This window comes from Bubalus kerabau, chromosome 17 (genome assembly GCF_029407905.1).
Source record: "Bubalus kerabau isolate K-KA32 ecotype Philippines breed swamp buffalo chromosome 17, PCC_UOA_SB_1v2, whole genome shotgun sequence".
Lineage (NCBI taxonomy): Eukaryota > Metazoa > Chordata > Mammalia > Artiodactyla > Bovidae > Bubalus > Bubalus kerabau.
This window is the reverse complement of record NC_073640.1, coordinates 52,581,135-52,605,493: the sequence shown is the minus strand read 5'-3', so window position 1 is coordinate 52,605,493 and position 24,359 is coordinate 52,581,135. Positions and strand designations below refer to the sequence as shown.

General features: G+C 54.0%; 1 protein-coding gene across 1 annotated transcript in view; it reads left to right on the top strand.

The window, feature by feature from the left end:
* The window catches only part of FCGBP (Fc gamma binding protein), a 41,760-nt gene that overhangs the window by 7,339 nt on the left and 10,062 nt on the right, over nucleotides 1-24,359 (top strand). The window contains exons 3-14 of the mRNA XM_055552382.1: nucleotides 2,163-2,733; nucleotides 4,681-5,285; nucleotides 8,917-9,484; nucleotides 10,243-10,835; nucleotides 12,096-12,690; nucleotides 12,795-12,994; nucleotides 14,858-14,999; nucleotides 17,776-18,113; nucleotides 19,215-19,788; nucleotides 20,110-20,726; nucleotides 21,315-21,858; nucleotides 23,650-24,221. Coding sequence (XP_055408357.1) covers nucleotides 2,163-2,733; nucleotides 4,681-5,285; nucleotides 8,917-9,484; nucleotides 10,243-10,835; nucleotides 12,096-12,690; nucleotides 12,795-12,994; nucleotides 14,858-14,999; nucleotides 17,776-18,113; nucleotides 19,215-19,788; nucleotides 20,110-20,726; nucleotides 21,315-21,858; nucleotides 23,650-24,221 — 5,919 coding nt within the window. The remainder of the gene's footprint in view (nucleotides 1-2,162; nucleotides 2,734-4,680; nucleotides 5,286-8,916; nucleotides 9,485-10,242; nucleotides 10,836-12,095; nucleotides 12,691-12,794; nucleotides 12,995-14,857; nucleotides 15,000-17,775; nucleotides 18,114-19,214; nucleotides 19,789-20,109; nucleotides 20,727-21,314; nucleotides 21,859-23,649; nucleotides 24,222-24,359) is intronic.

Here is a 24,359-nt window from a genome sequence, read left to right as displayed (position 1 = left end):
TGACATTGGCTGAATGCATCATGGTTCCTTTTGCTCAGCCCCCTGTGATTGGATGCTGTGTTCATGATGATGAGCACTACTGCCCTGAATATTCTTTTTTTAAAGTTATAGTTTTTAATGGAGATCTCTTTTATAAAATTTATTTATTTGGCCGAGAGGCATGTGGGGTCTTAGTTCCCCAGTCAGGGATCAAACCTGCGCCCTCTGCAGGTTTCAACTTTTTAAAAGTCCAAAGAAGTATGGACTTTTAACCACTGGACAGCCAGGAAGTCCCCATGAATATTTTTGTACTTCTCTCATCTTGTGAGTGTGCAGGTGGATCTGTGAGATCAATAACCGTGTGGATTAAAGCAGGTGTTTTTGAGGTCTAGATAGGTTGAGTACAAACTCAGGGGGACCTCAGATCCCTTGAACTTATGTCCAGGATCTTGTATCTGCTGTGTAGTTTTTCAGAGAGATGAACTATTACTTTGTAAGATCCTTACAGAGGTCAGTGACTTAGCAAAGGTTTAGAGTTACAGGTAGAATGATGCTAGGATGCCCACAAGACTATTTTAGAGACAACAGGGGTTCATGAAATGGTGACTTCAGATGGGCTCATTATTTTTTTAAAAATGTATTTAAAGGTAGAAAAAGAAACTTGCATGATGCATGAATATATGTGTGTGTGTCTGTAACAATATAGGTGGTTTTCTCTTTTCTCATTTTTGATCATGTGTGCCTTGTAAGTTTTCTGTACTGAACAGATACTACTTGTGTCATGTAAAAATGAAGACCCCTGGTCTTAAGCAAGAGATGGATTTGGACAGTGGTCCCTGGACTGAGAGCCTGTGAATGTGGGCTGTCTCAGTCACTGCCTGACATAGACTTGGACACACAAGAAGACTCAGGGAGGCATTGATGACTGAATGAATGATGTCTTACCTTTGACCTTGCTCATGCTGTCCTCTCTGTCTGTTACCCCTTGTTTTACACTCCATCTACTTGGCTAAGACAAGACTGTGTGAAGAAAGAATCAGAAAGAGATGCTCAGGAAGAGGAAAATGGTCCTGGGGACAGAGAGAATACATTCCTTATCTCCCAGCTGGACTGTCTGTCTCCACTAAGGACATTTGCAAAGGAACACCTCTCTCCCTCCTGGTTTCTGTGGCTCTGTCTCTCCCTGGTCCTTTACAGCTCAGTTCAGTGTCCCTTCCTCCAGGAAGCCTCTCCTGACCTGAAAATTTAGGTCAGGTCCTTTTTCTAGGCTCCTGCAGCCTCTTATTCCTCCATTGTCCCAGTCCTGATCACTAGGATCTGTAACTATCTAGTGACAGATAGTGACTGTCTCCCCCAGTGGAGTGGGATCTGGTCATCAATGTATCTCCAGGGCTTTCCCAGGCCAGGGCCAGGCCCAGAGTCAGTGCCCGGTGAGTGTTTACTTAATACAGCAGTGCCTAATTCACTTACTGAGCGCCTGCTATTCTGCCAGGTACTGTTCTCGTATCTGGAGATGAAGCAGTGATTGAAGGATATCAAAACCCCTGTCCTGTGGAGCTGACAGTCTAGTCAAATTAGAGATGATAAAATCAGATTAGTACTTCTCTGGTGGCTCAGTGGTAGAAAACTCGCCTGCAAAGGAAGGAGATGTGAGTTCAATCCCTGGGTTGAGAAGATCCCCTGGAGGAGGAAATGGCAACCCACTCCAGTATTCTTGCCTGGGAAATCCTGTGGACAGAGAAGCCTGGTGGGCTACAGTCTGTGGGGTTGCAATGAGTTGGACATGACTTAGTGACTAAACAGCAATAAACATCAGATAGTTGTTGCAGTTGGCATTTTAGAAAGTTAGACACTAGAGGGAAAAAATAGAGCAGAGAAAGGAAACAGGGACTAAGGAGGAGTTGCCATATAAAATAGGGTGCTCAGGGATGGCCTCCCTGAGATGGTGACATTTGAGCAAAGTCTTTGTAAGAGACAAGGGAGTGAGCCATGTGTATTTCCAGGAAAAGAACCTTTTGGGCCAAGGGAAAGGCAGGAGCAAAGATGCTGAAGCTTGTTGGGTGGCACTAACAGGAGGGAGGAATCCCCATGTGGTTAGAGGAGGGACACGTGTGGGAAGAGATGAGGGGCTGAAGGCCAGACCACACGGGGATCTGACCCTCCCCTCCTCGTTCCCTCCGCAGATCGACAACCAGCGCTCACGCCTACCTGCCTCCCTGTCTGGGGGACGCCTGCGAGTGTACCAGAGCGGGACACGGGCCGTGGTGGAGCTGGATTTCGGACTGGTGGTCAGCTACGACTGGGATGCCCAGCTGGCACTCAGCCTGCCCGTGCGCTTTCAGGGCCAGGTTCGTGGACTGTGTGGCAACTATAATGGTGACCCCACTGATGACTTCCTTACACCTGACTCGGAGCAGGCTCCCGATGCTGTGGAGTTTGCCAGCAGCTGGAAGCTGGATGACGGGGACTACCTCTGTGAGGATGGCTGCCAAGAAAACTGTCCTGCCTGCACCCCAGAGCAGGCCCAGCACTATGAGGACAGTCGTTTCTGTGGCATGCTGACCCAGCTCAACGGCCCCTTCGCTGCCTGTCACGAGGCCCTGGACCCCCAGCCCTTCCTAAAGGAATGTGTGTATGACCTGTGTGTGGTCAATGGGGATCGAGCCAGCCTGTGCCGTGGCCTCAGTGCCTACACCCAGGCCTGTCTGGAGCTTGGCATCTCTGTCGGGAACTGGAGGTCATCAGCCAACTGCCGTGAGTGATACCCTGGTGGGGGCTGGGAGCATGTGGTAGGAGGAAGGGGTGCCCCCTGCATCAGAGCATTGACTGTGGTCCAGCCTGGAACTGGACGATGCTGAGGACACAGCAATGGCCAGATGGCCAGGCTCTGCCCACAGTGAGCCTAAAGTTGAAGCAGATGTAGCACTAGACAGTGATGGTCCAGAGTGGTCAGGGCTGGGATGAAGGAAGTTCAGAGGGGCTATGCGAGACCAGAGAAGCTTCCTGACTCAGCCTGTGGGGTGACAGAGACTCTCCTAGAGAAAGGGATGCCAATCTGAAGCCTGTAGAAAGGATTAGAACTAGATGGGAAAGCAGGGGGCAAGCAGTGGGCTCCAAGCTGAGAGAAGGACATGTGCAAAGGCTTGGCATGAGGTGTCCCAAAGCAGACATGTGAATATCACTTCACTTATAACCCTTCCATGACTCCCCGACATCTTCTGGATAAAGTCCAAGCTCCATGGCCAGGTATCCATTCACTGAATCATTCATTCACTTATATATCCATTCATTCATTCATGCATCCCCTAAACCCCTATCTGGCTCCACCCCTGTGTTAGTGATGGGCATAGTGGAGACCAACACACACTTGCCTCTGCCGTTGTGAGGCTCCCAGAGAAATGTTCAGGAGGCAGAAAGCCCAGGGCAGGAAGGAGGAGAAGGCTTCCAGGTTCAGGACTTGAGACAGGGACTCCGGAGAGGCATAAGTCTGAGGGAGACACTGGGGCCATTTGGGGTTTGTCTTGGTCACTGCTGTGTCCTCACTGCCCAGTAAACACCACCATCACCACCAGCACAACCATCACCACTGAGTTTCCCAATGCCTGGTGCAAAAGAGGAACCAGTGTATTCGTTTATCTCCCCATTAGTTTTCACAGCATTTCCTGGGCATTTCTTGTGGGCCAGGCCCTGTCCTTGGTGCTGGAGATTCCACCATGTTTTAGACAGATCAGGTCCCCACTCTCACAGAATTTATAGTCCTAGCAGGGGAGACAGACAGTAAGCCATAAACTGTGGAATATCTTCAGAGAGCAAAAGAAACAGAATTCATGGGATAAAAGTAAGTGGGAGGCTCAGGAAGAGAGTTCTCAGGGAAGACCTTTGTGAGGGAGTGCCTTTGGAGCAGAGACCAGGATTAGGGAACAGAGTGAGTTAGCAATGACGCTCTGCATGGGATGTCTCTACAAAGAGGAGACTATTATTATCCCATTCTACTGATGGGGAAACTGAGGCACAGAGAGATTGGAGGTGTCTGCTCATAATCACACAGCTAAGAAGGGGAGAGCTGGGATTTGAACCCAGGCTGTCTGGGTTCCAGGAACCTTCTGCATGCCTTCAATGAGGAAAGGCTAATACAGTACAGGCAGAGGAGAAAAGGAGAGGGGGGAGTGTGAGGACCCAAGAGGAGGCCACTGTGCAGGGTGGAGATAGCCAGAGGCAGACTGGAAGGAGGAGATGAGGACAAGGAGGTGAGGGGGCAGACCGTGGAACCTGGGGAGCCTCATGGCCAATAGGAGGACTCTGGCTTTTAACCTGAGCAAGACGGAGCCACTAGAGGGCTCTGAGCAGGAGAGGGGACTCAAGTGTTCACAGATCCCTCTGGCTGCAGGTGAGGAACAGGATGAGATGTAGGATGGGAGCAGCCGGGAGACCAGGCAGGAGCTGAGAGCTGACAGCACCAGGGTGGGGACTGTGGTGCACGGAGAAAGGTCAGATTCCGGATCGCTCCTGAAGATGGAGCTCACAGGATTTGCGGACAACTTGTTGTTCGGCAGATAAAGGGGAGGGAATCAACTACATCTCAGGTTTGGGGCCTGATCACCCAGAAGGATGGGCGTCCATTAACTAAGATGGGGAGCCGCTTGGGGAGGGAGGACCTAGCACGTTCCCGTAGGCCTGATTCACTCTCCCGTGTCCCCGCAGCCCTGTCCTGCCCAGCCAACAGCCGCTACGAGCTCTGCGCCCCTGCCTGCCAACCCTCCTGCAACCCCGACGCGGCGCCGTCCAACTGCTCTGCACGCCAGTGCGTGGAGGGCTGCGTGTGCCTCAAGGGCTTCGTGGAGAGCGGCGGCGCCTGTGTGGCGGCCTCGTCCTGCGGCTGCATCTACGAGGGCCGCCCGCTCGCGCCTGGCCAGGAGGTGTGGGCCGACACCACTTGCCAGCGGCGCTGCACCTGCGACGCCACCACCGGCCAGGTGCGCTGCAGCGACACGCAGGGCTGCCCAAAGGGCGAGCGCTGCCTCGTCCAGAACGGCTTCCGGGGTTGTTACCCCGACCGCTTCGGAACCTGCAAGGGGTCTGGGGACCCGCACTACGTGAGCTTCGATGGCCGACGCTTCGACTTCATGGGCACCTGCACGTACCTGCTGGCTGGCTCGTGCGGCCAGGCCTCAGGGCTGCAAACCTTCCGGGTGCTGGTGGAAAACGAGCATCGGGGCAGCCAGACCGTGAGCTACACGCGCGCCGTGCGAGTCGAGGCCCGCGGCGTGAAGGTGGCGGTGCGCCGGGAGTACCCTGGCCGAGTGCTGGTGAGCGAGGGGCACCCGAGGCTGGCTGGAGGGGCCGGAATCCCCCTTAAAGAGGATGGGTCTGGTGGAGGATGGGGGTCTGTTGGAAGACCTGGTGGTCAGTAGTTAGGCCTGCCACCCCCCACAAGCTGGGCAGTGCTGCCCCTTCCTGGCTGTGTGTCTTTGTCTCTTGGAGCCTCAGTTTTGTCCTCTGACAAATAGGATAATAAGATGGTGCCTCCCCAATGGCTGTCGCTTTATAAGGTGGTTGTGGAGATATGGCCAGTTGTTATTTGCAGAATGTTTAAAAGAGGCGTTGGCACCCAACAAGTATTCAGTAAATATTGACTTCATGTTTTATTGCTATGAACCCTCCAAAGGTAAAGATTTGGGCATTCTCTGGAGGACAATTGATATTCGGATAGTGAGGTGACCTGAAAGGTCCGGAACAAAAAGTGTGTTGGCAGGGAGGGGTTGCAAGGTGTAGGGGGTGCTTACAAATGTGCCCACGGGTCATAGGTTTCTGGACAGAGGGTTCTTAAAGAGACAACCACCCAGCAGAAGTCAAGAACCACTGATTTTTTTCTTTAAAAAAGATAAAAATTGAGAAGCAGGATTTCTTAAGATTTACAGTGATAGTTGATGCTTATTATTGAGCAGTTTGAGGCAATAGCCCCTGCCTTAGGGAGGAGAATGAACTGGAAATGGAAATCCAAGAGAGTGTTCCATGTGCCAGACGCTGCACTAAACCCTTGACAGGCCTTAACCTGTAATCCTCAGAACAGCCTTAGAGTAAAGGAATTCTGCCCACAAAGCCTAGTGTTTGGAATAGAGAAATTGTAGCTAAACAGAAGGCATAATTTTAATATTTATATTCTCATTTATTTGAGATGACATTTAAGCTGAGTCTTGAACAATAATAGCCAATATATATACATATAGATAGATAGATAGAGATATGCATGCATTACAGTCACTCAGTTGTGTCCGACTCTTTGCGACCCCGTAGACTATAGCCCATCAGGCTCCTCTGTCCATAGTATTTCCCAAGCAAGAATACCGGAATGGGTTGCTACTTCCTTCTCCAGGGGATCTTCCCGACCCAGGGATCTAACCTGCATCTCTTATGGCTCTTGCACTGGCAGGCAGATTCTTTGCCACTGAGCCACTTGGGAATAATTTACTTCTGTGAGTTAAATGCTTGATGTACAGTAACTCATTTGTTAACCTCTGTAACAACACTGTGAAATAGCTAGTGTTGTTAGAGGAGAAAACTGAGGCTCAGAGAAGTTAAGTCACCTATTCAAGGTCACACAGCTAAAGAGTGACAGGGCCAGGATTTGAAGCCAGGCTGTCTGGCACCAGATTCCATACTCTTAACCTCTACATTCTGTTACTTTTCCTGAATAAAGAGATGGAACAGGCAGGGAGGGAAGCGGATGGAAGAGTGGTCCAGGGAGAAGGAACAGCAATTGCAAAGGCTCTGAGGCAGGAACAAACATGAAGGGTAGAGGGACAGCACGGAGGCCAGCAGGGCTGGAATGGAGAGAGGGAGGGGAGGGCGAGGGAGGGGATGATGTCGGGGATGGTTATGATGGAGGTTTTAGATTTAATCTGAAACCTGAAGGATGAGGAAGAAGCCACCAGGTGAAGAGTGGCGGTTGCCAGGCAGAGGGAACAACAGGTGCCAAGGCTGAGGCTGGACTGAGCTGAAGAACAGCATGGAGTCAAAGAGGCTGCACCTGAGAGAGTGAGGCTGGAGAGGTGGGGTAGAGAGGCTGGTGGGAGATGAGGTCAGAAGAGAGGGGGCAAGCAGGGCCTGGTGGGTAGAGGACTTGATTTTAAACTGAGATGTGAAGGATAATGGGGAGGGAACCAGACCAAAAATGAGGATGTGGGAGAGAGTAGGTGTGTTGCAAGCATAGTGTACAGTAAGTGCAAAGGCCCTGAGGCTGGGCTGAGCCTGGTGAGTCCAGGAGACTGTCAGAATGCTTGCATGGGGACTTCCTTTGTGATCCAGTAGTTAAGGCTCCATGCTTCCAATGCGGGGGGCCTGGGTTCAGTCCCTGGGCAGGGAACTAGATCTCACATGCCGCAACTAAGAAGCTGCATGCATGCCACCACACTGTGGCCTTTTAGGCCATTCATTAAGGAGTTTGGATCAAGGCTGACACCTAGAAGGTGAAGTAGAGGTGGCTAAATAAAGAGTGATGGGTGGTATCCCAGGTATCCCAGGGAGAGGTCACAGCAAGTGCAAAGGCCCAGGGGTGGGGGTGCACTTGATCCGCTCTGGGAGACAGCAGGAAGCCCAGGGAGGGAGGTGGTGCCGGCACAAAGATGGACAGGAGCCAAAGTTAAGCAGGATGTTCTAGGGAAGGGGCTTAGATTTAAGCCAAGTCCTAAAGGATGGAAGGGAAGCAGCCAGGAGAAAAGTGGTAGGCAGTGTTCTTGGCAAAGTGAAAAACCCCTAACGTTAGACTAAACTAGGAGAGCTGGGCGACTATCAAAAAAGCCAGTACCTTCGTCATTAAGTGCCTCTTTCAACCATACCAGAGTTTATGCTAATTAGGTGAATCAGGGCAGGTCCCTAGGTAGCTTCAGAGTGAAGGCTCAGTTGCCTGTCAGGAAAACCAAGGTGACTGAAGGTTGGAACTTTCAGTCCCCACCCTGGGCCTCCAGTGGGGAGAGAGAACTTGGAGACTGAGCTTAAGCAAGTGGCAGATGACTTCATCAACCCTGCCTATGTCATGTAACCTCCGTAAAAACTCTGAACGATGAGCACTTCCTGGTTGGTGAACAATCAGTGTAGATACCTGGGAAGGAGGTGCACCTTGACCCATGGGATAGAAGCTCTTATGCTTGGGACCCAATATTCCTGTTAATCTGGCTCATCATTTGTACTGTTTATAATAAAACAATAATCATAAATGTAGTGGAAAAATGGTGGCTTCCCAAATGGCACCATGGTAAAGAATCTGCCTGTCAATGCAAGAGATGTGAATTCTGTCCTTGGGATGGGAAGATCCCCTGGGAATGGCAACACACTCCAGTATTCTTGCCTGGAGAATCCCACGGATAGAAGAGCCTGGAGGGCTACAGTTCATGGGATCACAAAGACTCGGACATGACTGAAGCGACTTAGCAGGCATGCACATAGTAGGAAAAAGAAAAAAAAAGAAGAAGAAGAAATAAAGCCAGTGTGCGTTAGGAGCAGAAAGAGTGAGGAGGAGAATGGGAGAAAGGTTAGGTCAGGGAGGAAACAAGGGAGACAGAGCCTGTAGGTTTTGAAGGCCATGGGTTAGGGATCTAGATTTAAGCAAATACTTGAAGGATGAAGGGCTTCCCAGGTGGCGCTAGCAGTAAAGAACCAGCCTGTCAGTACACGAGACGTAAGAGACCTGGGTTCGATCCCTGGGTTGGGAAGATGCCCTGGAGGAGGGCATGGCAGCCCACTCCAGTATTCTTGCCTGGAGAATCCCATGGACAGGGAGGTGGATGGTGGGCCAGGTAGAGGGAACAGCAAGTGCAGAGGCCCTGAGGGGCATCAGGAGAATAGCAAGGAGCCCAGCAGAGCCAGAGCTGAGTGAGTGAAGGGAGGGCCACAGAGCCTCGACTACCCTGACCTCTTGGTCCTCTCCCATCTCTCCCCCAGGTAGACGATATCCTTCAGTACCTGCCCTTCCAGGCGGCAGATGGGCAGGTGCAGGTGTTCCGCCAGGGCCAAAACGCTGTCATCCGCACGGACTTTGGCCTGACAGTCACCTACAACTGGGACGCCCATGTGACCGTCAAGGTGCCCACCAGCTACGCTGGGGCCCTGTGCGGGCTCTGCGGGAACTTCAACGAGGACCCAGCTGACGACTTTGCTCTGAAGAGTGGAGGCCAAGCTGCCAACGCACTGGCCTTCGGAAATAGCTGGCAGGAGGAAACGAGGCCAGGCTGTGGCGCAGCCAAGCCAGGCGACTGTCCCAAGCTGGACTCCCTGGTGGCTGAGCAGCTGCAGAGCAAGAAGGAGTGTGGGATCCTCGCTGACCCCAGTGGTCCTTTCCGGGAGTGCCACCGAACGCTGGACCCACAGGGTGCTGTGCGCGACTGTGTCTATGACCGCTGCCTCCTGCCAGGCCAGTCCGGGCCTCTGTGTGATGCACTGGCGGCCTACGCTGATGCGTGCCAGGCTGCTGGGCTCACCGTGCACCCCTGGAGGAGTGAGGAACTTTGCCGTGAGTACCGAGAGTGACAGCTGGGGGGCTCGGCCTTATGTACATTCATTAATATATAGATAGCATTAAGTCACTTAATTCTTATAACAGCTCCATGAGGTAGGGGTGTGGTTATACCCATTTAACAGATGAGGAAACAGGTTTCTACTTCATTGTCACTAACTTACATTTAAATGGGCCATGTGTGGCTCTCGGATTGGACGGTGCAGAGAGAGACTTGATTGGGTTCAGTTTCAGGGTTTTCTGTTTTTGTGGAAACCCCGTGTTTTATAATCTGAGGTGGTGAGTTTGGAGCAAGGAATGGGGATTCTTTTTCACTATTTTCTTTACCACCCTGGACAAATATTTTAATTTTCTATAGAATTACTATCACCAGTACTACATTACTGCTATAGAACAAAGAAGCTAAAAATACTGCATTTACAAATACATTGCATAGATTATAGAGACACATGCCTATGCATGTTTAAAATATGTATCACAGATCCACAATTTGTTACCAACTTGAATAAGGTCATTAAAGACAGTACAGATGACCCCAGACCACAGTTAAATTGGAATAGAATCTTAATTATCAGGATTAGATTAACTGTGATGTAATGTTTCCTGGGCCCCACTGAACTGAGGGGCTCCTTGTCACTGGACTGCTTATACGTGTGAGTGTGTGTGTGCATATGTGTGTGCACGTGTGTGTCAGGGGGTCTTTGGTGTCACTGGGGAGCAAGGCTGCTTCGTCCTGACGGCCCCTTTCCCTGCAGCGCTGAGCTGCCCATCCCACAGTCACTACGAGGAGTGTTCCTATGGCTGCCCGCTGTCCTGCGGAGACCTCCCGGTGTCTGGGGGCTGCGGCTTTGAATGCAAAGAGGGCTGCGTGTGTGACGAGGGCTTCGTGCTCAACGGTGAGTCCTGCGTGCCGCTGGCCTCCTGCGGCTGCATGTACCAGGGCTCCTACTACCCGCCCGAACAGACCTTCTACCCGGGACCCGAGTGCGATTCCCTTTGCTACTGCGAGGAGGGCGGGCTGGTGTCCTGTGTGCCGTCCAGCTGTGGCCCTCACGAGGCCTGCCAGCCGTCCAATGGCGTCCTGGGCTGCGTGGCTGTGGGCTCTACCACCTGCCAGGCATCCGGAGACCCCCATTACACCACCTTCGACGGCCAACGCTTCGACTTCATGGGTACCTGCGTGTACGTCCTGGCTCAGACCTGTGGGACTCGGCCTGGCCTGCCCCAGTTTGCTGTCCTGCAGGAGAACGTGGCCTGGGGCAACGGGAAAGTCAGTGTGACCAAGGCGATCACCGTCCAGGTGGCCAACTTCACCCTGCGGCTGGAGCAGAATCAGTGGAAAGTCACGGTGAGAACAGCCCAGAACGTGAAGGGGAGGGGTCTTCGGTAGAGGGAGGTCTGTGGATGGGGAGTGCACAGCTCTCAGCTAAGGGGTGGGCGTGGGGCACAGAGCTCTGAGTAGATGTGGGGGGCATGGGGTTCCCCTAGGAGAGGAGGTGCCAGTCAGAGCCTACAGTGGGGAACCAAGGAGGGCGGAGACCCTGGGGACCTGGGCCTTCTCCCATGTGGCTCAGTCTTCCCTCTCCTTGCCCTTTTTCTTTTTTTTAAATTTGTTTATTTATAACCGTGCTGAGTCTTGGTCACTGTCCACGGTCTTTCTCTAGTTGCGGCGAGTGGGAGCCACTCTCCCTTGTGGTGCTCGGGCTTCTCATTGCAGTGGCTTCTCTTGTTTTAGAGCACAGGTTCTAGGGTGCAGGGCTTCAGTCGTTGTGACTCCCAGGCTCTAGAGCACAGGCTCAGTAGTTGTAGCACACAGGCTTGGGATCTTCTCGGACCAGGGATTGAACCCGCGTCCCATGCATTGGGAGGCGGATTCATTACCACTGAACCACTGTGGAAGCCCTCCCTGGCCCTTGATTATCCCCTCTGGACAACCCCCCAAACCCCCTCCCCCTTCCACTCCACCCTCCCCTCCACCTGCCCCTCCCTCCTGGTCCCTGCTGTCCTAAGAGCATTACTCCATTGAGACCTATATTCATTTCCTGAGACTGCCGTAACAACTCACCACCACCTTGGTGGCTTAAAACAACAGAAGTTTATTCTCTCACAGCTGTGGAGGCCAGAAGTCCAAAATCAAAGTGTGGGCAAGAGACTCACCCGCTCCAGGGGGTCTAGGGGAGAATGCTCCTCTGCCTCCCGCCGCTTCTGGGGCTTCCAGGTGTTCCTGGCTTGTGCCCCCATTGCTCCAGCCCGTCTTCATTTTTCACACAGCCTTCTCCTCTGGGTCTCCCTGTACCTTCTCCTCTTCCTGCTCTTTTAGGGACATTTGTCATTGGATGTAGGGTTCACCCTAATCCAGGATGATCCCATCTCAAGATCTCTACCCTAATTACCTCTCCAAACACTGTCATATTCTGAAGTTCTTGGTGGACTTATCTTTGGGGAGCCACTGATTGACCCACTATGAACCCTATTATTATGCCCATTTTACACATATGGAAACTAAGACCCAGAGAGGTGAGATCCCATGGATATTCAGTGTCAGGCAGGGGCCTGATCTAGGATCTCGAAGTTTACCCTCTGAAGCCCGGCCTGTCCTGCCTCCCAGGTGAACGGCGTGGACAGGAGGCTGCCCGTGGTGCTAGATGAGGGCCGGATCCATGTCTTCCAACACGGCTCAGACGTCGTGATCGAGACTGACTTCGGCCTGCGTGTGGCCTACAACCTCGTGTACAACGTGCGGGTCACTGTCCCAGGCAACTACTACCAGCAGCTGTGTGGCCTGTGTGGGAACTACAACGGCAACCCCAAGGATGACTTCCAGAAGCCGGATGGCTCACAGGCGGGCAGTGCCAATGAGTTTGGCAACTCCTGGGAGGAGGCGGTGCCCGACTCACCCTGCCTGCCGCCCCCCACCTGCCAGCCGGGTGACAAGGACTGTGACGCGGAGCTGGAGTGTAAACCCGAGCTGCAGAACAAATACGAGCAGCAGGAGTTCTGCGGGCTCCTCACCAGCCCCACAGGGCCCCTGGCCGCCTGCCACAAGCTCCTGGACCCCCAGGGCCCCTTGCAAGACTGTGTCTTTGACCTCTGCGTGGGCGGTGGCAACGAGAGCATTCTCTGCAGCAACATCCACGCCTATGTGAGTGCCTGCCAGGCGGCTGGAGGCCACGTGGAACCCTGGAGGACCGAGTCTTTCTGTCGTGAGTGAAGGGTAGGGAGGGGGAGGCAGAGACACGGAAGGGGCAGACCTTGGGCCCCACCATCTCTCACTCCCAGGGCCCTGACCTGCACCCCCTCTTTGCAGCCATGCAGTGCCCCCCCAACAGCCACTACGAGGTCTGCGCAGACACCTGCTCCCTGGGCTGCTCGGCACTCAGCGCCCCCCCGCAGTGCCCAGAGAGCTGCGCCGAGGGTTGCCAGTGTGACTCCGGCTTCCTCAGTGACGGCCAAGGCTGCGTGCCCATCCAGGAGTGCGGCTGCTACCACAATGGCATCTACTACGAGGTAGAGACCCTGCCGTCCTGGGCAGAATGGGGGCTGCATGCTGGACCCCCTCCCGCAGCCTGTCCATTTGGCCTCCTGAAATTCTATCCGTTCCTCTTCCCCTCGCCATGGCCCCACCGTGGTCCAGTTTGTCCACTTTTGCTCTCTCTGGTCTACCATCCCCACAGTAGCAAGTAAGACCTTTCTAAATACGACCAGAGGTCCCGCAACTTGAGGTCTTCCCGTTTGGCGCCAGTGGTAAAGAACCCGCCTGCCAATGCAGGAGATGTAAGACATATGGGTTTGATCTCTGGGTCGGGAAGATCCCCTGGAGGAGGGCATGGCAACCCACTCCAGAATTCTTGCCTGGAGAATCCCCATGGACAGAGGAGCCTGGCGGGCTACTGTCCATGGGGTCACAAAGAGTTGGACACGACTGAAGCGACTTGGCAGAATGCGTGCACCCACAACTTGAAACCCTCCCTTGGTTCCTCAGGTCAAGTTTTGGCATTGTATCCCAGGTGTAGATTTCAACTTTGTTATACCAGAGGCTCACTCCCTCTGTGTCCCTCTCCCATGCTCAGAGTTACTGCTTTTGCTTTGAACGTGTGTTATGTAAAGTCTGTCTCCCTTAAAGGTCTGAGAGCTCTGTCAGGGCAAGAACCCTCTCTGTTTTCCTCCTCATACGAATAATAATAGTACTACAGCAAACAGGTAGATGGTGCTTGTTATGTGCCAGTCACTGCTTTAAGTGCTGTGTAAACAACACACACACGTGTGTGTGTTAAGTCACTTCATTTGTGTCCAACTCTTTGCGACCCTATGGACTGTAGCCGACCAGGCTTCTCTGTCCATGGGATTCTCTAGGCAAGAATATGAGAGTGGGTTGCCGCTTCCTTGTCCAGGGGATCTTCCCGACCCAGGGACAGACCTTGCATCTTTATATCTCCTGCACTGTCATGCAGGTTCTTTACCACTAGCGCCACCTGGGAAGCCCACAGTATATGTACATTTTATTTATTCATATATAATATACATATTATAATGTTATATATAAACCTTTTACTATAAAAATTTTCACACTGGCAAAAGTCAAGGGACCAGTATAATAAATCTCCCTGTACCCATCACTTGGTTTCAAAAATAATCAACATTTTCCCAGTCTTGTTTCATCTCTACCTCCTCTCCAGTCTGGATATTTAAAGAAAATCCCTTTTCATTTCATCTGTACTTTATATGTATTATTAACTCAGTTATGCTTTAATAGGGCTTCCCTGGTGGTGCAAAGGTAAAGAACCCACCTGCCAATGCAGGAGATGTGGGTTCGATTCCTGGGTTGGGAAGATCCCCTGGAGGAGGAAATGCCAACCAACTCCAGTATTCTCACCTGGGGAAAATTCAATAGACAGAGGAGCCTGGCAGGCTACAGTCCATGGGGTTGCAAAAGAGTCAGATACGACTTAGCGACTAAATGACACCAACAACATACTTTAATGTCGGTGCTATTCTTACCTGCAACTTACAGGTGAGAAAACTCAGGCATGACAAAGCTCAATTTGTGCAGAGTGATGTAACTTGGAAACAACAGAAACCAGCTTCAGACCCAGGCAATCAGCTCCAGATCCTATGTTCTTAATTCCCACATTACACTGTTTCTCTCATACAGCAGTTAGTGGAAATTTCAGAATAAATGAATGAGTAAATGAATAAAAGCGAACGAATGAATGAATTGGACCCCAAGGCCATGCTGTGCTTTAGTTTCACAGACAAGGGGCCACCCTGCCGGAAGATGTCCCTTTTACATCCTCCGGACCGCCTATGCCTGGAACACTGCAGCTGCCAGGGTCAGCCCGGCCCTGACAGCCATATCTTCTGTCCCCACAGCCCGAGAAGGTGGTACTCACAGACAACTGCCAGCAGCAGTGTGTGTGCCAGCCCGGAAAAGGCCTGGTGTGCCAGAACCACAGCTGCAGTGCCGGGCAGGTTTGCCAGCCCTCGGGAGGCGTCCTGAGCTGCGTCACCAAAGGTGCTGGGTTGGGGCCAGGGAGGGTGCAGCGAGGGGGACGGAGGACAGGGACTCCGGAGCTGAGGGTGGTGTCACCCGGATCTTCATGGTGGCAGGCACAGAGGACTAACAACTGGAGTCTCAGACCTGGGGACCCGTAGGCTAGGATTCCCGGGGCCGGAGCAGCGGCCCTCCAGGCTGGGAGGCAGGGACTGTTATGGTAGAAAGCAGCCAGTGGGAACCCTCAGGAATAGGTTTCCCCAGGCAGACAGCAGAGACCCTCTGAGTAAGGCAGAGAACAGAAAACTTCTTCTCTAAAGGGCCAGAGGGTAAATATTTAAACTTGCAGGCCATATGGTCTCTGTCCCTACTCAGCTCTCCCTTTGCAGCACGCAATCAGCTGTAGACCGTGTAAGTGAAGGGGTGTGACTCCAGTGAAATTTTATTTGCAGAAACAGGCAGCTGGCAGTGCATAGTTTGCTGGTCACTGGTATGCGGAATTAGGCTCAGGGTTTCAGTCACCATCCCCAAGGGGCAGGGGAGACCGGGGCCCACAGGGACAGAAAGCAGAGTCCTGGTGCTTCCCTAGTGGTCCCGTGGTTAAGTCTTCGCCTTCCAGGGCAGCGGGTGTGTGCTCGATCCCTGGCCGGGGAACTAAGATCCCACAGACCTCTGGACCAAAAACACAGAACGGAAAACAGAAGCAACAGTGTAACAAATAAAGACTTTTAAAAAATGGTCCACATCAAAAATATCTTAAAGAAAGTAGAGTCCTGAGATCTCAGGCGGAGACCTCCCGAAGGCCAGGGTCTTGAATACAGCACCTGCCTCAAGTGGAGGTTCAGGATTTATAGAGATACACCCTCGGACAGTGACACCTCTCAGGATTAAGTCTGAGATACAAAGCCACACCCCAGGACTGATTTCTTGGGTGAAGGGCAGAGAAAATTCCCTTATTCCTGAGGCTAAAGGGATATACCTCCAGGACTGACTGACATTCGGGGCTCATGGGCAGGGTAAGTGGGACTCCCAGGGACCCTGTTATCTCGGTCTGAGTCCAAAAGGAGACAGAAACCACACATGCTGTGTCGCTTCAATCGTGTCCGACTCTGTGCAACCCTATGGACTGTAGTCTGCCAGGCTCCTCTCTCAATAGGACTTTCCAGCAAGAATACTGGAGTGGGTTGCATTGCCCCAATGCAAGTCTCCTGCATTGGCAGAGAGATTCTTTACCACTAACGCCACCTGGGAAGCCACAAAGGAGCTTAAATAGGGAAAGTTTAACAGAATTCTTTGCTTGTAATAGATATTGATTACTCAGGGATTAAAAAGAACGCTAATGAACACAAGAAGAGTAGATGTAGGGAGCAGCCCCTGCCCCAAAGGTTACAGCAGAGCATCGAAGGAAGGGAGGAATTGGGAAGACGGCCCCCACGTAAAGGATGGGAGGCAGATCTTACTGGAGGGTGGCAGACAGGTTATGCAGGCTGGAGCTGGCAGGCGGGAAAACCCTCACTGGGGTGCTGGCAAACTCACTGGGAAGCCGCCTGCTGGGGTGCACAGGGAAACCAGAAGGGGCCTCACTGAGCAGGTGTCCCACAAGCTGCTGGTGCCACTTGCCACCAGGAGCCCAGAGAGCAAGGCCCGCTAGAAGCAGGAGCCGCCCCTTCCTCCTGCTGTGACCCTCTAGCTCCCTCTACTGACAAAGCCCAACTCCACTGGAGGATTTGGAGCTAAGAAGCAGTCAACTGAAAACTAGCACACGGGGAGAGAGGAGGTGGGGTCTTGGGCCTAGAGGCTTCCCTAGTGGCTCAGTGGTAAAGAACCCATCAGTCAATGCAGGAGACGTGGGTTCTATCCCTGGGTTGAGATCCCCTGGGGAAGGAAATGGCAACCCACTCCAGTATTTTTGCCTGGGAAATCTCATGGACAGGCAAGCCTGGTGGGCTACAGTCCATGAGCTAGCAAAAGAGTTGGATACAACTTAGCGACTAAACAACAATAACAACTTGGGCATAGGGATTCCAAAAACCGGGCTCACTGATTCAGTGGCCTTAGGAAGGGAGTCCTGGACAAAGAGACCCTCGGAGGCAGGGCCTGAGAAATGAGATCTCCCAAGACCAGGGTGTTAGGCACAGGAATCCCAGGGAGATGGAGTCTGGAACAGAGGGCTCAGCAGGCTATGAGACTTAGAAAAAGGGGCCCCGGGGTCAGGCTCTTAAATGCTGGGACCACTGAGGTTAGTTTCCCACCAGAAAGTTCATGCAGTACATTGGTCTTGGGCACAGAGACCACCAGGACCCGGGTCTCAGATGTGGAGCCTCCAGGAGGCTGGGGGCCCAGGTGTGAGGAAATCTGGGTGCCAGGAACCTGGGACACAGAGGACCCTTGGCTGTGGGTATCCTTAGGGATGCCCGCAGGGCTGGCACAGGGACCAGGGACCCCTGTGGTCTCAGACCTCAGTCCTCTGGGGCTGAGATCTTAAGCAAGGGGACCCCAGAGTCTGGTCATAGAGGTAGGGACTAGAACCTGTGTCTTGGGGCCTGAGTCTCAGAAGTGGGACCTTTGACAGGGTCTTGGACACAGTTTCAGACATGGGAGCGGGGGCACCCTGGGCCTGGTCTCAGAAATGGCAGACTGGGGGCCAGCCTCTCAAATGGAAGGACCCTGGAACCTGGTCTTCCCCCCCCTGCCCCCACACCCCAGGAGCCCTCAGAGCTGGTGTCCCGGCTGATTCTGGGAAGAAACTGGCTTTCCACTTGGCAGCCCTTCAAGGTCCTCTCTCCTCTGTCCCCAGACCCGTGCCACAGTGTGACATGTCGGCCACAGGAGACGTGCCAGAATAAGAATGGCCAGGGCGTGTGCGTGCCCAACTACCAGGCCACGTGCTGGCTGTGGGGCGACCCACACTACCACTCCTTCGACGGCTGGCACTTTGACTTCCAGGGCACCTGTAACTATGTGCTGGCATCAACCGACTGCCCAGGGAGCAATGCCCAGGGCCTGACACCCTTCACTGTCACCACCAAGAACGAGAACCGGGGCAACCCCTCAGTGTCCTATGTGAGGCTGGTCACCGTGACCACCCTCAACACAAACATCTCCATCCACAAAGGCGAGGTCGGCAAAGTCCGGGTAAGGCTGGTCCCGAGTCCCCAGGTAGGGTGGGAAGGGTTCTGCTGGTCACAGATGGGGAGCTCAGGGCTCTCTCTCTTCACTTAGTCCTGAAACAAAATAGCAAGAGCAATGATAATTACATCACCCCACTATTGGGAATTAAATGAGTCTAGCCCTTCATTAAGGGCTTTAATGCAGGACTTCAGAATTTGCCTTTTTAGACATCTGGGTTTGAATCCACCCTCTCCTTATGAGATGTGTGATATTGGGCAAATGACTTGACTTGGTGGGCCTCAGTTTCCTCATCTGTGAAATGGGCATCACAGCAGGCACTGCCCCACAGTGCACGTAAAGTGCTCAGCTGAGGGTCTGACCCAGGTAAGCACCCTGATTGTTTGCGAGGAAACAAATGAGAGGCCCCAAGCCTCAGACATGGAGAGAAATTCAAGGAGATCCGGAGAGAGCGAGATGGGCTGCCCTTTCTGCCCAGAATAACGGAGATGCAGATTAGTGGCAGCTCACAGGGAGAGAATGATTTATGGAACAGAGTAGGCACTCGATAAACGATGGTGAGTGAGTGGCAGAGATGGCCAGACACACAAAAATACACAGGAAATAAGGAGAGAGGGAGGGACTAGGTGAGTAAGACCCAGAGAAAGACCAGAGAGATGGACCCAGAGAGAGACAGTAAAACACACACACACACACACACACACACACACACACATGCAGAGAGAAATAATGCGCAAGTGAGAGAGACACGGAGAAGGGAAGAGGACCCAGAGAAAGAGAAAGAGAGACAGAGTGCGAGAAACTCAGAGAGAGAGACCAGAGAGAGCAATAGGTCCAGATGTAGAAAGAGACAGAGAGTGAAGAAGGGAGGGAGATGCAGATCAAAAGAGAAACCCAGAGAAAGCCACGGGGTGGGCTTTCATTCTCCAGGGCCTGGACTAGAGCAAACCTCCATAGTGTTTGTCAAATGACTCTATGAGCAGCAGTCATGAGGAAGGCCTTGGCAGCTCCCAGCCACGGCGGGACGAGCGAGGGAGGCAGGGGGCCAGATCTGGGCCTCCGCATCTCCAGTGACCTGGTTTGCCTCTCGCCCTCCTCTCCCCCCAGGTGAACGGTGTGCTGAGGGCACTGCCTGTCTCTGTGGCCGACGGGCGGCTTTTGGTGACCCACGGTGCATCCAAAGCAGTGCTGGCCACTGACTTCGGGCTACAGGTCACCTATGACTGGGACTGGCGAGTGGAAGTGACGCTGCCCAGCAGCTACCACGGTGCCGTGTGTGGGCTCTGCGGGAACATGGACCGCAACCCGAGCAATGACCAAGCCTTCCCCAATGGCACCCTGGCTCCCTCCATACCTATCTGGGGCGGCAGCTGGAGGGTTCCAGGCTGGGACCCACTGTGCTGGGATGTATGTCAGGGGTCCTGCCCGACCTGCGCTGAGGACCGACTGGAGGAGTACGGGGGCCCCGGCTTCTGCGGACCCCTGGCCCCTGGCTCCGGAGGCCCCTTCGCCGCCTGCCATGACCATGTGGCCCCCGATAGCTTCTTCAAGGGCTGCGTTCTGGATGTCTGCCTGGGCGGTGGGGCCAAGGACATACTTTGCCAGGCTCTGGCTGCCTACGCTGCCGCCTGCCAGGCCGCTGGGATCGTCATTAAGGACTGGAGGATGGAGGCCGGCTGTGGTGAGCGCTGGGGGGACAGAGCAGGAGCTGCCACCAGGGGTCCCGACGCTTTGGAGCTGGTTTGATTTCATTCCAGTGCTTTTGGGTCTGTTTGTTTGTTTCTCTTGGTCTTGCTGTGTTTGTTTTTGTCTCTCGCTCTCTTGGCCCTCGTCTCTGTGTCTGCCTTTGGTTGTCTGTTTCTCCTCTTCTCTCTTCCCATCCCTGGGTCTTCCATTGTCTCTAATTCTGTCCATCTTGGTCTCTCTCTGGCTCGTCCCACCCTATCCTCAGACCCCACCTCCTGAAACTGTTCTCTCTTTCTTTCTCTTCATCCACCCACAGAGCTCCCCTGCCCGGAGAACAGCCACTACGAGCTCTGTGGCCCACCCTGCCCAGCCAGCTGCCCATCTCCCACGCCCCCCACCAGCCCTGCAGTATGTGAGGGCCCCTGCGTGGAGGGCTGCCAGTGCAACTCAGGCTTCGTGTTGAGTGCCGACCGCTGTGTCCCCCTGGAAGGCGGCTGCGGCTGCTGGGCCAACGGCATCTACCACGAGGCCGGTAGTGAGTTCTGGGCTGATGCCACCTGCTCCCAGAGGTGCCAATGTGGGCCCGGAGGTGGCTCGCTGGTCTGCAAGCCTGCCAGCTGTGGGCTAGGTGAAGAGTGTGCCCTGCTGCCCTCAGGCCAGCACGGCTGCCAACCTGTCAGCACAGCTGAGTGTCAGGCCTGGGGTGACCCCCATTACATCACCCTGGATGGGCACCGATTTGACTTCCAAGGCGCCTGCGAGTACCTGCTGAGTGCGCCCTGCCATGACCTACCCGAGGGGGCTGAGAACTTCACCGTCACGGTAGCCAACGAGCACCGGGGCAGCCAGGCCGTCAGTTACACCCGCACTGTGACCCTGCACATCTATGGCCACAGCTTCACCCTCAGTGCTGGCTGGCCCCGGCAGCTGCAGGTGAGCGGTCTGTGGACCAGCACGTGCCAGCCCTGGGGTTTCCTGGGACAGTTAGGGGTCTGCCAATTCCCTGACTGCCTTTCACAGGCTAAGGGGGCAGATGGAGGGGTTCACAGTAGGGGGTTTGGGGCTTCCCCATGTCTAAGCTTTAGTTTACTCCTCTGTGAAATGGGTCTAAGAAAAGTACCTGCTTCAGAGGGTAGTGTGAGGAGCCAATGATATCCTGTCTATAAAAAAAAAAAAAATTAGTTCAGTCATGTCCATCTCTTTGCGACTCCACAGACGGTAGCTCACCAGGCTTCTCTGTCCATGGGATTCTCCAGGCAAGAATACTGGAGTGGGTTGCCATTTCCTTCTTTAGGGTATCTTCCCCACTCAGGAATCGAACCCGGTTCTCCTGCATGCAGGTGGATTCTTGACCACTGAGCCACCGGGGAAGCCCTCGTTATTACTGCTACAACTATTAACTATTACAAGGAGGGGAAGGTGACGAGCACAAGGTGTCTCCGCCCCCGCCCCCAGTGGAGTCAAGATTCTAACCTGTGCCTCCGACGTTCAGTAACCCCCACTCCCACCCCGCCCCTTCAGGTGGACGGCAAGCTGGTCGCCCTGCCCTTCCAGCTGGACTCCCGTGTGCACGCCTACTTGAGCGGTGCCGACGTGGTGGTGACCACCGCCTCCGGGATCTCGCTTGCTTTCGACGGAGGCAGCAACGTGCGCCTGCGCGTGCCGGCGGCGTACGCGGGCGCCCTCTGTGGCCTGTGCGGGAACTACAACAAGAACCCCAACGACGACCTGAACGCGGTGGAGGGGAACCCCGACCGCTGGCAAGTGGGCGGCGCCGCGGGCTGCGGAGAGTGCGTGCCCGGGCCGTGCCCCAAACCCTGCACGCCCGAGCAACAGGAGCCCTTCGGCGGCCCCGACGCCTGCGGCGTGATCTCGTCCCCCGAAGGCCCGCTGGCTCCCTGCCACAGCCTCATTCCGCCCGAGCAGTACTTCCAGGCCTGCTTGCTGGACGCCTGCCAGGCTCAGGGCCATCCAGGAGGCCTCTGCCCTGCCGTGGCCGCCTATGTGGCAGCCTGCCAGGCCGCTGGGGCTCAGCTCGGCGAGTGGAGGCGGCCGGATTTCTGTCGTGAGTAGTGATCCATGCACGGTACACATAGTGGGGTCTGTCCTCCTACCCTCTTTGCTGGGCTCTGAGACAAGAGCCTTCTCCGTAGGGCTTAGGCACCATCCCGCCTTCCCTTAGCCTGTAAAAGAAATACTTTGGCATTCACACACTGGAATATACCCAGTGACATACTGCAATGGGAGAGACTCATACACGTGGCTAGAAACCCTGGGTCCCGTTGTTGTTCAGTCCCTAAATTGTGTCTTATTCTTTGTGACCCCGTGGACTACAGAGCACCAGGGTTCCCTGTCCTTCACTATCTCTCAGAATTTGCTCAAAATCATGTCTGTTGAGTCGCTGATGCCATCCAACTGTCTTTTCTGTCGTCCGCTTCTCCTCCTGCTTTCAATCTTTCCCAGCATCAGGGTCTTTTCCAGTGAGTTGGCTCTTCACCTCAGGTGGCCAAAGTTTTGGAGCTTCTGCTTCAGCATCAGTCCTTCAAATGGATATTCAGGGTTGATTTCCTTTAGGGTTGACTGGCTTGATCTCTTTGCTGTCCAAGGGACTCTCAAGAGTCTTCTCCTGCACCACAGTTCGAAAGCATCAGTTCTTTGGTGCTCAGCCTTCTTTATGGTCCAACTCTCACATCCGTACATGACGACTGGAAAAACCATAGCTTTGACTAGATGGACCTTTGTCAGCAAAGAGATGTCCATATCCAGTCCAGTACACTGTCAGGATTTATGCACTCAGATAGACTGGGGTGACTGATCACCCCAGGAGATTCTCTCAGTTACCTCTGGTCAGAGAGACCTAGAGAGCTACACCTGGTCAGATGCCTCTGTTGGTGGTGGTGGTATTTAGTTGCTCAGTTGTGTCTGACTCTTTGCAACCCCATGGATTATAGCTCTTCAGGCTGCTCTGTCCATGGAATTCTCCAGGCAATACTGGAGTGGTTTGTCATGTCCTTCTCCAAGGGATCTTCCCAACCCAGGGATGGAACCCAGGTCTCCTGCATTGGCAGGCAGATTCTTTACACTGAGCCACCAGGGAAGCTCCAGATGCCTCTAGACTGTTTTTTTTTTTAAAACAGGGTAATGCACAGGGTCAGATAGATTTCATCTCATAACCTCAGACAGGGGCTCCTCTGGTTAGAGACACTTGGTCACATTTACACAGAGACACACGTAGGCAAATATACCTATCTGGTGGAATCAGGGTGGAATCAGGACCCTGACATAGCCCCAGGAAGATATATACAGGTTCATGGTCCGAGAATCCTGGGCAGTTCCCCTCAGGCAGATCTCCTGGTCACATTTATCCTGTCGGCTTCACCCAATGATCCACGTGTGGTCAGTCACACACTGACAGACCCTGTCAGAGAGACTGTGAGAGGCTTCCAGATCAGACATCCACAGGCAGGCATACTCAGATGGATTCATACCCCAAGATGCATCTGGCCCCGCACCCCAGCAAGATTCACACCCTGAGATACTCACGGTCAGTTCTAATCCTGCATATCTTGGTCAGATATATGAGGTTGGAGTCACCCAGTCAGACCGACTTGATCTTTAGAAATACTTGAGCAGGTTGGCACGCAGCCTGGCTGGAGAGACCTGCTTCCCAGATCCCCACACTGAATCCCCTGCTAGCCGTGCTGGGTCAGACGCCTCACTCAGATCCCTGGACAGATTCGCTCATGAGATATCCCGGGCAAAACACACAGAGTCACCCCAGCAGCTTCTCCTGCTCTGTGCCTCCCCGGCGTCCCCCTCCCTCATGCCCTGCTTCCTTCCCCTCTTGTCCCCGCAGCCTTCCAGTGCCCTGCCCACAGCCACTACCAGCTCTGCGGTGACTCCTGCCCTGTGAGCTGCCCCAGCCTCTCAGCGCCTGAGGGCTGCAAGTCCACCTGCCGTGAGGGCTGCGTCTGTGACGCCGGCTTCGTGCTCAGCGGAGACACCTGTGTGCCTGTGGGCCAGTGCGGCTGCTTCCACGAGGACCGCTACTACCCGCTGGGCGAGACCTTCTACCCGGGCCCTGAGTGTGGGCGGCGCTGCCAGTGTGGATCCGGCGGCCAAGTCAGCTGCCAGGAGGGCGAGACCTGCAGGCCCTACGAGGAGTGCCGGGTGCAGGACGGCGTCCAGGCCTGTCGCCCCACCGGCTGTGGCCGCTGCCTGGCCAATGGGGGCATCCACTACATTACCCTGGATGGACGCGTCTATGACCTGCATGGCTCCTGCTCCTATATCTTGGCCCAGGTCTGCCACCCACAGCCTGGAGACGAGGACTTTACAATTGTGCTTGAGAAGAATGCAGCTGGAGATCCCCAACGTGTGGTGGTTACTGTGGCCGGCCAGGTGGTGACCCTGGCTCGAGGGCCGCAGGTAAGTGGACCCGGCCTTGCCCTGGGGAGGTCTGAGGAGGAGAGGGCCTAACCTAGGGATTTTGAGAGTGATATGAACCCAGTGCAAGGGGACTAAGGAAGACATAGATCTGTCCTGGGGGCCTGAAGGAGACATGGC